This window comes from Physella acuta, unplaced genomic scaffold (assembly GCF_028476545.2).
Source record: "Physella acuta isolate Inbredline_101_S28 unplaced genomic scaffold, ASM2847654v3 ptg002448l, whole genome shotgun sequence".
NCBI lineage: Eukaryota > Metazoa > Mollusca > Gastropoda > Physidae > Physella > Physella acuta.
This window is the reverse complement of record NW_026733932.1, coordinates 11168-24678: the sequence shown is the minus strand read 5'-3', so window position 1 is coordinate 24678 and position 13511 is coordinate 11168. Positions and strand designations below refer to the sequence as shown.

Below are 13511 nucleotides of genomic sequence, written 5' to 3'. Positions count from 1 at the left end.
GTTTAATAATTTATTAAACGCTGAAAATTAAGAGGTAAGAAGAAGAAGAATTTATTCTTTGAAGTGTTGTCGTGTTGACGTTTCGCTTGGCTTATCCAGTGCTATCATTCAATAAATCATCTCAGTTTATACAAACAGTAGCTAACCAGATTCTAACTGCAAACATTGAACTACTTTTTTTTTCGAACCTCCGTCGTACTTTTAGCTATAGAAATGGGTAGATAATAGGCGTCTAAATCAATAAACGCGAGGCAGTGAAATGGTAATGAGAGATTGTGTTGGTGACTGATGTTCTATTGAGGATTGTGTGGCTTAAGCAGTGATGTTGTTCTGTAAAGGATTGTGTTGGTGACTGATGTTGTATAGAGGATTGTGTTGGTGAATGATGTTGTTCTATAAAGGATTGTGGTGGTGAATGATGTTGTTCTATCGAGGATTGTGGTGGTGAATGAAATTGTTCTATAGAAGATTGTGGTGGTGAATGATGTTGTTCTATAGAAGATTGTGTGACTTAGGCAGTGATGTTGTTCTATAGAGGATTGTGGTGGTGACTGATGTTGTTCTATAGAGGATTGTGTTGGTGAATGATGTTGTTTTATAGAGGATTGTGGTGGTGACTGATGTTGTTTTATAGAGGATTGTGTTGGTGATTGATGTTGTTCTATAGAAGATTGTGGTGGTGACTGAAGCAGTGAATTCTACTTCACCCGCCCCCCCCTCCCCCAATTCCTTGTCCTTCCCGTACAATATATTGATACTTATTTTCTCGTCACCTCTAGATCGAGCCTTATTCTAACCACAACCTTGTCCCTACATCTGACATTTTCCTAACTCTTCACCATAGAGAAAAGTGTTACTTTAAGAGATGCTGAAATCGGTTTTAAATCTTATAATACTAACTGTAATGTTTTTTTTTATAAATCTCAGATCGACATGGACCCGAACCTGGGCCAGCATAAATTATAAATATCTGCTTGTTATCATTTTTATCCTTGGTAAACACAATGGATCTCCTTTTAGTATTAGCAGACATAGGCTTTGCTTTGTTTACAAAGGGAGGTAACTGGTAAAATTTTATGTTCACTTGATTGTGATGGCAGAGTTCAGGCTCCTGTATGCGTAATACACTTGGGACAATTTTTTGTTTTCATTTACATTAATCAGTGTTTCTTCCAGGCTTTTTTCTCGGAGGGAGGGGAGGGGTGGAGGACACTGGTAAAAGTATGTTTTCTATATCAATTCCGAAGAGAAGAGATGCCTGGATGAAACTGACATTAATACAAATGTAATTATTTTTCCATAAATCTATCTAAATGACTACTTAGAACTACATGTAACTTTTAATTTATTTGTAAATTTCACTTTTTTCACGAATACTCTTGCTTGAATCAAAATTTCACTTTACATGAACTAAACAGATCCTAACATGAGGAACTGAGACCTTGACAAAATTAACTAAGAATTCGACTTCAGTAATGTTATATATAATACAAATTATATATAATTTAAATTTTATATGTATAATATAAATTTTATATGTATAATATAATTTATATGAATAATATAAATTATATATATATATATATATATATATATATATATATATATATATATATATATATATATATATATATATATATATATATATAAAATTTTTATGTTTTCATTTTTTATCTTGAGCAACCAAGAATTCTATAAAATGTTACTACTCAGTTGTTTACCTTGGTTGTTGAGGAGCTTTGAACTATTGTCCGTGGACCGTTCTGTCCATGTATGTGTTATGTGACACGTTCTACCAGACACTACCGCGTATTAAGATGTACTACATCTCCAAACACCACCATATTATCTAAATGAGAAGATGTGGTCGAACTGTAGAGCATTCGGCTGGTAGCCCTAAGGTCTCGAGTTCCGATCTCGGTATTGATGTGGACCTGACTCACGTTCGGGTAAGTAACGGCCCATGGACATTGTGCTGACCACACCATGCCCTCAAATACTGAGGTCAAGAGACATGAACTCTGCGGTACGGGAAAGGGAAACAACTTATTTATCATGCAACCCACCATTGGTAAGACCACTGCCGTAGATGACAGGTCTACTTAAGTTCTAACAGAACAGGCAAACACTGGAGAATTTTGTTCATCATTGTTCTATAGAATGGCTAGTCAAAAGACGAAATGCGATATAATTTGTACTACGTCAGCTTATTTTAGACATGTATGATGGGGAGTAGGGGGGGGGGGGGGTAAATTGACAGGGAGGGTAATACTGAACAGGTTGGTATTTTGTGTGGGGTGGAGGGAGTAATGACCGGGCAGGTAATTGACCAGAGGTAGATTCCTAGACGTCTTCCTCATTTATTATTTACGAAAGAAGCTGCTTCCTTTAAAATATTCATATGTTTAGCTATTGTGAGTTAACAACTCTTCACAATTATGTGGAATCGAGCACCCACCTGACAAGTCCTATCAGCCCCTACCCCGTAAATAACTTTTCTGAAACACCACCATAAAGGATATTATCCTTCAAATAGAGGACCAACTAGCGATAGTTGAAACAAGCACAAAACACAATTAGCCTACGATCCTGGCTCAAAACTAAGGTAAAATTATCTTTGAAACCTGACAGTCTATGGGGCAAGTGAAGTAGAGTTCACATGTTTATATTACCTGGGCATATAAAAAAAAGGTACAGTGTGGCCAACACTATGCCTAACCGCCCTTATACTTTCCTTTTAGTAACTCAGGTGCCCACCAGAGCTGGATGGACTCTGGGACGTTTACAAACTTAAACTGGAGACTTACGGGTTAGCAGTGATATATTCTACCATTCGACCACGTAAAACTAAGGTAAATTAACATTTAACACATTTTTTTTATAGTGATCATTCCAATCTCCAAATCATAGAAGTATTTTTTTAAGTTCGCAAAAGAAACAGATAAAAAAATATTTTTAGAACACTACTGAAACGTGTTTGCTAGTTTTATGGGTTCTGTCTCACTAAGAGTGTTTTTTTCGTGTCGTAAAAGGAAAGAAAAATCACTCTAAAAATAGACTAGGTCACGTGACACGAATCGCTGACGTCATTGGCCCCAGCTCTCCACAGGCTGAAGGACCGAGGCGCCAAACAATCAGACGCGCAAAAATAACCATTAACCAAATGTCAAGACTCGCCTGCGGACAAATTCTCCCCGACCGGACCTGACATATAATGTCATCTAATGTCATGTTTATGGAGGGCAGGCCCTAGCAACAAAGGACTGAGAATTTTGTGTTTGCGTGAAATATGTTTTGAAGCTGAGCGAGACGTTTAGTTGGTAAACACAGTTTTATAGGCCTATATGATCAAGAAAGGTCCTAAAAGTTATATAACAATGGGTTGGAGTTTATACTGTGGTTCTATAAATAAACATGAGGTCCTACATTAAGAAAGTACAGGCCTCACATAAAGTAAACACAAGGTCTTACATCAAGTAAACACAAGGTCTTACATCAAGTAAACACAAGGTCTCACTATCACGTCAAGCAAACACAAGGTCTTACATCAAGCAAACACAAGGTCTTACATCAAGTAAACATAAGGTCTTACATCAAGTAAACATAAGGTCTCACTATCATGTCAAGTAAACACAGGGTCTGACATCAAACAGAAGGTCTTAGGGGTCATCCATAAATGACGTCACGCTTTTTTTTGACGATTTTTACCTCCCTTCCTCCCCTCCGTCACACGTCGTCACAAAAAGCCAGACCCCCTTCCCTAAAATGACTTCACACCTCAGCCGACAACCCGCCTCAAAATTGCTTTTGAATTTTTCTTAAAACATCGATATTTTTCCAAAATCTTGTCTGAACTCTGTCAACATAGAGTATTTTAATCAATTCCTATTGCAATTTATTAAAACAGTTTTCTAAAAAGCGAAATAACGGCTAAAACTCATTTTCTAACATAGTTTTTTTTAAATTGAAAAGTGTGACGTCACACCATCTGAACCCCCCCCCCCCCACCCTCCCCATCATCACACACCGTCACAAAATTACTGAACCCCCCCCCCTCCCCCCTACGAGTGTGACGTCATTTATGGACGCCCCCTTACATCAAGTAAACATGAGGTCCTACAAAAAGTAAACACAAGATCTCACTCTCTCAAGCAAACACATGAAGTAAACACAAGTTTCCACAAGTAAACACAATTAATTTTTAAAAAGGGTGCCAGTCATTAAACAAATCAAAGTTTTAAAAAAAAGTTTAGTTCATATGACCTGTTCAGTTCTAAACTTATCACGTTTATAACAAATTTATTACCAATCTATTTACTAAACCATTTCCTCTACTTCTGTTTAGATAAAACTCTGGTTTACAGACGGTACAATTGGACGATGGTGGGATTCGGCAGACGACTCCTTAATTGGGTCACATGATTGTCGATTTTAATTAGATAAATAACATATGTACCTGGTTTAGATAGCAAAGATAAGACTAGTTGACATTTTTCTTTGCTTTCATTTTGAAACGAACATAGCATTGTCATATTTTAAAGAGAAAGTGATGAAGAGTTGTGCTAAATAGAGGTTAATATAAAAGATATCTTAATGCTTTTCACATAATTTTATTCCATCCTAAAGTAAGTTAATTTGACTTTTTAACATGATAGAGCTTTGGAGCAAGTCCCCCTATTTTTGTGACCTCGGATTACGTAGATCAGAACTATGCCCAGCCTCCTTTACGTAAGTTAGTTACCCATCGAACCTGTTTAAACTCGGATTCGAACTCGAGACTTTCGGGTTAGCAGTTTAGCTCTCTACCGCTAAAGCCATTCCATTGTGCTGGTTTACGAATGTATTTTTTTTTTTACTTCACTCTAGATTATTAAAATTGACACCTGCACGACTATAGGCAAGGTTTTGGCTACCACGCCAAAGACAGTTCCTAGCATCTATACCACAGCAGACACGGCCCTGACAACCAAAGGTCCCTAGGACAGCCCTGACAACTACACGACCCCAAAACACCCATGATACCCAGAAGACCCTAGACACGGCCCTAAGAACCACACGACTCTAGACATGGCTCTAAGAACCACACGACCCTAGACAAGTCCTTATACCCAGGCGTCCCTAGATACGCCCCTGACAACCCGAATTACGGATCTATAAAGAAAAGCGTGGTTCGCTTCTTAAATTTTAGTAAAGTTATAACATAGTTGACCAACGCTTTTCTTTATAGTTATTTAAATAGTAATGTAGTATTATTTATTTAAAGGGAATTATTTATTTTCTCCTTTTTGGTGCATTTTTACATAAAAGCTTGTTATTAAAACGTTTGTATGCAATTTTTTTCAGTACTTTTAAATTTTTGCTTACATAAGAGTTTAATGACTAAAAACTATTTCGCTCTAAATGAACATGAAAATTTGCGTATAATAGCGCGGTAAATAGTACTTTTTATAGGAAATTTTAATTAATTCTTTAAACATTAATTAAGAGTCCAATTAAGTCAAATTTGATGTCAGATTGCAATGTCATTGGGTCTCGACTCAACCCACTTGCCAAGTTTCAGAGACATTGGTATGGTAAAAGAGGTTGAAATTTTGCTCGACTGTTTCTATCTATACGACAGACAGATAGACAATGAAGCAAGTTAAATAAAAAGCTTATACAAATATATAAAAACCTCAAAAGTCATACGATCTTTTTCATATTTTAACGACCACATCTTTATATCATAGAAAGTAAATTAGTTTTATTTATTTTTTATTTTCAGTGCATTTACAAGCTTTTTTACTATATTGTTTTCTAATTGTTCTATTTAGAAATTTGTTTTATTGGTAATGTGTTTATTTGTTTTTACCTAAAATATATACCACAATACCTTATCTGCGTTTAACTTTTTTTTTCTTATCAATTTTCAGACTTAGCATAATCCACCATAGAGTTAAAACAAGTAGCGTCTATCTAAGGAACATATTGACGCCAGTGTTTGTCTGCTTTTGGATATTAATTAATTATACACGAGGAACGTGGATCTTAATGACGACCCCGCTGTGTACGTGTACTTTTGTACACGATGGTCAAGTGAGATTTTAAAAAGAAAAAACGACAAAATAAAAAGTTCAAAGCTAGGATGTGTATGCTATCAACTCGACCACTTGGCTTCACGCTACACGGAAACACGCAGCTCTATTTCAAATCAAATTTTTAAAAATCGGATTCAAAATAACATATTTCAATTGGAATTTTAAAGCTCCTTTTACTGTGAATGAAAAAATAAAAATCTGTGCCTTCTAAGGGAAATAACGCTGAGGAACCGATCGAATCGGAGTTATGTCCCCTGCCTCGCTTAGGCGTGTGTTTCAATTAGTCTCGTTATGGTGGTAACAGACTGAGCACACAACGCGACGATCGCTATTTTGACGCGGGCGAAAAGACGAAGTTAATTTAGACTCGCTTTCACTGGATGAGTTGCCGCCCCTGCCCCCAATACAAATCTTAATTATTTTTTTCCAGATTTTAAAATTTCTGTTTTTTTTTCCTTCTTGTTTTTAACGCAATGAACTTTGGCCTGTAATTTAATAGAATCATGTCAAGGTTGTAGTATTGACACTAAGATCGCCTTGTTAGTGTTTCAGTGATAAAGCGTCAAATATAAGTGTTGACGCGCTAATGGAAAATTTAATTGTCTTAATTTTCAACAAGTGTTGATTTTCTTGAAGCGAAAGATTTCTACATGTGTTGGTATTTTTTTTATAAAGTAGAACATTTTATTTTTAAGTTGTTTTTTTTTTCTGTGACGTGATTTGAAGTAACTATTTTACGGTACGCAATACGGCTTGTATTTGTTTATAAACAGTGGCGTAGGTAAAGTCGTATTTTTTTTTTTTAAAATCAAGTGCTCACGTAGAACTATTTTTTTCTGGATGATAGCAGCTGGCTGGGTGTGAGAGGTGCGTATGCTGACCGGGGGAGGCAATCTTGCCATGGCACCTCAAGGACACAGCGTCAGTGGCGCCCCCTGCAAAAATTCGGGTTGTCTGCCAAAACATTACCTCCCTTTTCTTGACAGTAAATTGAATCCGAGCGTCGTTAATGGGAAAGGAGAGAAAGGAGTAGTCCGGGTCTATCGCGGATGAATACACGAAGCTTTCCAGACTGGCAGATATCTTGAGAGGTGGCAATGCTATGCTGCTGGCAGAGGAGGGAGGAGGGAGGAAGCCGGAGGGGGAGAGGAGGCGGCACGTCAGTGACCAAACGCCGGTGAGGCCGGGGAAGGACTGGGGAGGGGGGAAGATGCTGGACGACACGGACCGTAAGCTGTTGAAGTCTCTGCTAAATGAGGGGTGGCGTCAGGAGGGCAGTGAGGCGGCAAGGGGAGAGAACAAAGATGGCGGGGAGACACCGCGAGTCAAGTCCCCGTTGAAGGAGACCAGAGCGAGAGGCGGGAAGAGCAAGCGGGCGGACGAGAGACCTAGAAGGCAGGACAGCCGGTTCGACAGGTCCATGCGTGTCTTGGAGTGGCTGGACGCGGATTGTGGCACCAGACTGGCGCGGCACTACGAACAGGCAGGCGGTTGGCGACAGCACGGGAATATTTACCTGCCGCAGAGCCCGAAACAGCCGCCGCAGCCGGAAAGCCAGAAACAGCAGCTGCAACCGCAGCCACGACAGCCGCTGCGGTTGACGAGAAGCAATATCATCATCGACACGGGGCTATGGCGAGGGTACGTGAAGGACTCAGAAGAGGACAGCAGTAGTTTTGAAGAGAAGAAAGTCCTCGAGGAAAGCGAGGACGATTTCGTCAACGACGAACCAGACGACGACGATCTGGTCCTGACGTTGAGAAAATGGCAGGAGGAACAACTCTTGGCGGAGCATTATGAGGACCTCTCTATGCAGGATTACGTCACCAGCAGCGAAGACGATGAGAACGACGACGACGACAGCGATAGCGAAGACGAGCTCGTCCTAGCCTTGAAACACTGGCAGGATGAACAAAAACGGCAACAGCAGCTACAACTACAGCAGCATCGGCAGTCGACGCTGTCTCAAATAGCGCCGGCGCTGACCCCTGTCCAAGAAGAGAAGGCCGCGTCTCCGTCGAGCGAGGCGTTCAAGTATTTCTACCAGGACCCGCACCATTTAATATGCCACTTCAACCGACAACGTCACAAAAATCATCAACAGATTTCATCTCCCTCTTTTTGGGGGGACATCGGCAGCGTCAGAGAAGGGCCGTCGTCGCCTCCGGTCAACGCGCGGAACTTAGAGGCGGCAAAAACATCCAACTCGCCTCAACGCCCCGGCTCCAAAAACTCCTCCCGGCCGCAGGCGACGCGCGGTCCAGGAAACGAGGTCACGTCAAAACCAGGTCAGGCCAGCCTCGGTCCGAGCTTACTAGTGCCGACGTCATTGTTATCATCCATCTCGCCAGCGCCTTCGTTAACGCCCGTGTCACCTCTCGCCTCGTCATCGCTTTCATTATCACCGTCATCGCGGGAAGTCAGAACACCCTTCTCGACCTCACCCGAACTACAAGACAACAAAGACGCTTCAGACGGTTCTTTTTTAAAGTCTGGCTTCGGTGCTTATTCCTCTGGTGCTAGTGGTAAACTTTCTTGTGATGACGCCGGAACTAAAAACAGCGGCGGGGTTTCGCCCCGCTCCCCACTCATTAGTAAAACATCAGGGGGAGGGAGTTTTCTCTCCGGATGGCTGGGGTCAGCCTCGGGGGACGGGCCGACCTCCCCGCTAATCAGCAGCTCGGGTGAGGCCAGTTCTCTAAAGGTCGTGTCCAACGACGGCGACCACCGGGCGGTCTGCCCCACATCCTCCACGGCCTCCCAGGACTCGGGGATAGAAAAAAGTCCCGGCTACCTCTCGCCGGCGCCTCGGTCCGCCGGGATCGAAAAAATCGGGAAATTTTTTAGACAGTTCCAGAATAAACTTTCCCCGACCGTCGTGTCGTCGGCGGCGTCGTCGATCAAAACCCCGCCTCCGACGCCGACTACTCCCAACCGACAACATTTTTATCCGCAACATTTAAAAGTCGGAGTCTGCACGACAGGGAAGTTATCCCACTCCACATCGTCTATTCCCTCCCCTTCGCCGACCTATCTCAAACCGCAGTCTCCGTCTCCCATCGCCGGGTTCGCCGCCCAGCACGCTATCTGCTCGGCCACCAAGTCCGATCCTCTAGCCTCCGGCACGGTACCGAAACGTCACTTAGGCACCTGGTGGGGCGGGCAGCAACAGACCGCGGGTACGGCTAACCAACACGGCCGCGCCCTTCAAACAAACTCCACGGCCAGCGCCGACTCCACTGCCCACAACAACGCGGGGACGGTCGGGACCAACGATAGCGCCGCGCCCGCCCCAGCCTGCGCGGCGAGTCTCCCCCACTCGCAGGGCGATCGAAAAGTTGCACACACCATCGATACCTCCCTCGCTGTCGTCTGCGTAGGGGACCGCCAGAGAAGTCCCGGTGGCCCCAACAGCGGTGCAGGTAAAGTGTTGGTCGGCGGGAAAGATGCGCAGCCGTTTATCGTGCCGCAGACGTACCAGTACCTTCACCAACATCAGTTTCTGACTCCGAAAAAATCCGGGGAGATCAATAAAAAAAATCCCGGAACAGAAGCTAATGATGGCGGGGAGGCTCGAGAGAGTGGGAGCCAATCAGCGAGCAGGGCCTGTGTGAAAGATACAGCCGAGACGGTGAAGAGGTGTAACGAGGCCCTAGATGGATCGGGCCCGGGTAATGAGGCCGTGAGCGCTGCAGGAAACGGAGGGTTCTCTGTCTTCACGCGGGGCGTCACGCAGATCCTTCGGAAATCGCCGGTGTCGGAAATCGAGCAGAAGATACACTCGGACAGCGGGGAGAGGGACCCCCACGGCAAATCGCGGACGGGCGCCGCTGCTGGTGGTGTGTCCGGTGACGGGGTGGCCGGGGGCGCCGTCTGTGATGCCGGCGGCGCACCGGTGAGGTCGATGACTGACAACAAGAAGAAGGGCGCCGCTGGCAGAGAGACGGTCATCACCTCCAGGTGCTCGGAGCGGTCCTCGTCTACAAGCAGCGACGAGAAGGGGGCGTTGACCGTGCCCAGCAACGAGCCGGACCGAGGCCGGCGAGGATCCTACGGCACGTGCAACCATCTATTCCTGGAGCAGGCTTCAGGCAGGAAGTCGCCTTTACCGCAGAAAGTTCGGAAATCGCCGTCGCCGGTGCGGCGATCTTTATTCAAATCGGTTGTGAACTCATCCAATTCTTCATCCTCATCCTCGGCGGATTCACCGTCGAAACAACACGCCAAAGCCGGGAGGGTGTTGTCGTCGTCGTCGCCTTCATCGCCGCCGCCTCACCTCCAGCAGGCTGATAAATCCTCGCCTCAAAAAACGTCGCCCAAACACCTCACCAGCCCCCAGCACGCCGGCGGCTTGGATTCGCCCACCAGAAAAACAATCGCCTCCGACGGTCCCCCGGCAAATTACCGCGGACGTCGGAAGTTTTCCGACACCGGTCTGACCCCGGTCCCGAGACGACTTTTCAGCGACGGACGACGCGGGTCATTAACCGACGAACGGACGCTCGTGTCGGCCAAATCGAAACTCGGCAAACTTCGTTTTCAGGGCCGGAAGTCTTCGGACGCGAGCAGCGTCGCCGCTCTCGTCAAGCAAATTCATAATTTGTGGGGGGACGGGGAGGACGAGGAGGAGACAAGTGAAAGTGTTATCGAGCGGCGGGATTCCGCTTCTGGGCTACATTGTAGCTTGGACGACCAGGCACTCTTCGATAAAAGGAGGAAGAAATTCCCTTTTACCATCAACAAGGATAAAGACCCGGTCAGCGCGGAGGGAAAAAATAAAATTAACTCTCCGGCCACCACCGCTGGCGATAACAGCCCTGTCATTGGCTGTAGCGGCGCCTGGGAGGTGAAAGGCAGAGCTAAAAATAGCGATAAAGACAGCGCACCGCCGGTAAACCTGCCCTCGCCCAACGTCTCGGCGCAGAACGCTTCGTCGGTGCTTTCGGGAGAGGTAGGCTGTCAGACGCCGGATCGAATTTTACACTGTGGATTAGCGGAAAGTGTCGGAAACGACTTGCCGGCAGCCTCGGCGCTTGACGCAGGTGGTGCTGCTGGTGGTGGTGTTGTCGGCAACTGCAGCGGTGCCGTGGGCGGCAGCGAGTTCGTGGCGCCCATAGCCCAGGTCGCCAGTCGCCAGTTAGTCGCCACGGCCGTGAGCAGCGCCGCCTGCTACGTCGGTCTCGACACGACGGACGCTCTACTGCAACGAGCCGCGACCACGCAAACTTCCGGCTCGGCCAATTCCTCGGTCAGCGGCTCCCCGGCTAAAACGGGTAAGAAAACAGCCACCGTTCAGTTCCAGCCCATCATTTCCTGGGACGACAACACGGTCGGGGAGAAAGTGTCTCCGGCTCTGAGATCTGTCCTCAAGCTCGGAACCCGTCGTCACTCGTCGTTTGCGGGGTTCTCCGACTCCTGCGACAACCTCTCCGCCTCCTCCCCCATACCCCCGCCCGCGCATATCGCAGCGGTTCTCAACAAGCAAGCTAAAAACGGCCTACCCAAATCAAAAACTTCGGATAACTATAAAAGTATTCTCAAACAGTCGTCAGTGAACCTCGACTCCTCGACGAGTTCGTCGTCTCCGGAGAAAAAAAGAGCGAAATCGCCATCACCGAAATCGCGGAAAAACGAAAAAGGTTTCGACTACAGCCCGGATCCTAAAAATTCGGAAATTTCCTTATCCCTGTGCTTGAAAGCGACGCGGAGTGTATCGCCCAAGTCTAAGAAATACCGCGGGGATAACCGAGACCTCGGCGACTTCTCATCCGACCTCCCCACGCAGGCCACGTCCCTGTCATCGACCGAAAAAGACCACCTCACAGACTCGGGCAACTGCTCTCTCGACCTCCCGACCAAAACCGTCGGGGTGCAAGCCACGCCTCGGACCATCGGGAAAACGTCGAACACCGGCACTCAGACGACCGACCCCCCGACCACGTGCGACCTTGCGGGTGAGTACTCCTCCAGCCCGACCGAGAACAGCGGCTGGTTGCAGCGGCTCGCGGCCAAGTGCATGGCGAGCGTCGGGGGCACGGGCCGGGCCGGGAGCCCAGCTGGCGCAGGCGGTAGCGGCGGCCTGCCCAGAGCCGCGAGCGTCAGAGCTGAATGGCTGTTGGGGAGTAAGAGGATGGGTTCGAGCCCCAGTTCGCCCGTGGCCCCGGGCAGCGATGCCAGTGAGAAGTTCTGGGTGCCGCACGACGTCATCGCCAGAAAACGAGCCCAGAGTCTGGTGCCGACCCTGTCAAAACAAGAGAGTGAAGATGGTGAGTAAATAAAACATTTTTTTTTAATATTCCTTCTTCAGTGTTGCTCGTAAACGTATTAAATCTCTATCGTTGTTAGTCAAAACTATGTCACATGTACATAAATGTCACTAAACAGTTGACTAAAACTAAATTTTACTACTAACCCCAGAAAAAACCCAAATATACACTAACATAACTTGTGATTTCCTAACATTTTATTTTTTAATAAGAAATCTCGTTCACTACCTTTGCGTATCTTTGCTTAGTAAATGTATATAAATAAACTCAAGTCCTACCCCCTATTCTAAATGTATCCACAGTCCTTTTACTACTATACTAACTACTAACATCATGACTTCTATGGGATAAATAGTATTGTTATACTTTCACCAATAACATTTAGCATACTAGGTATTTACGGTAGTGCGATGTTTCTATAACACATAAAGTATATTTTATTGTTTCTTTAACCTTTTACACCAAAACTCTGGTCGTTACTGGCATTACAAAAAAAAAAAATGGCCCAGAAATCAATGTCCCCGTGTCTTGACCTACATCAGTCTAAAATTAACCCTAACGTCTGCTACTAAAGTCCCAGTGGGCGTGGCCCAGATCTGTTACCCTAAATGACTGTAATCGCACGTGTATCGCAGCCGGGAGTCACGTGGTACTCCCGTGTTTCACAGCATGTGTGTAATGTGTCGTAAAATCGACTGCTACACGAAGTCGAGGACTCGACCCTAAATGACGTAGCTTCGATGTTTCGTTTTTGCCGATTTTTATTCCCCCCTTACCTTCCCCCCCCCCCCCCCCCACACCTTTCACTGTCACACCATACCGTTATAAAATGTCAGACCCCCCCCCCCCCACCCCCAGGGGTCAAATAGACATTTCAGTCTAACACCCCGACTTTATCAAAATGCAATTTTTCCATTTTAAAAACAGCTTTCTCTTTCTACAATATTGATTTAGCTTGTTAAAAAAATAAGTGCATTAATCAATTTTTATTAAGATTAACACAGAGAAAAAAACTATTAAAAAATAAAAAAATCAATTTATGACAATTACTTTTTCAACAATACCACGTGTGTTGTCCCACTTTCTTAAGTTCCCCCTCCTCCCCTACCCCGTAGTATACATCGTCCCTAAAGTCAACTCGCACTCAAATCATGACGCTATTTCTAGA

The 13511-nt window shown here is 45.3% G+C and overlaps 1 protein-coding gene across 1 annotated transcript; it reads left to right on the top strand.

The window, feature by feature from the left end:
• The first annotated feature begins 7179 nt into the window (after nucleotides 1–7179).
• On the top strand, nucleotides 7180–12351 carry LOC131933311 (uncharacterized). Its single transcript, XM_059290091.1, has one exon. It carries the CDS (start codon nucleotides 7180–7182, stop codon nucleotides 12349–12351), a length of 5172 nt encoding a protein of 1723 aa, XP_059146074.1.
• The last annotated feature ends 1160 nt before the right edge of the window (nucleotides 12352–13511 follow it).

Coding starts and splice junctions, on each gene's coding strand:
- LOC131933311 (XM_059290091.1), top strand. CDS start 7,180: ATGCTGCTGGCAGAGGAGGGAGGAGGGAGGAAGCCGGAGGGGGAGAGG.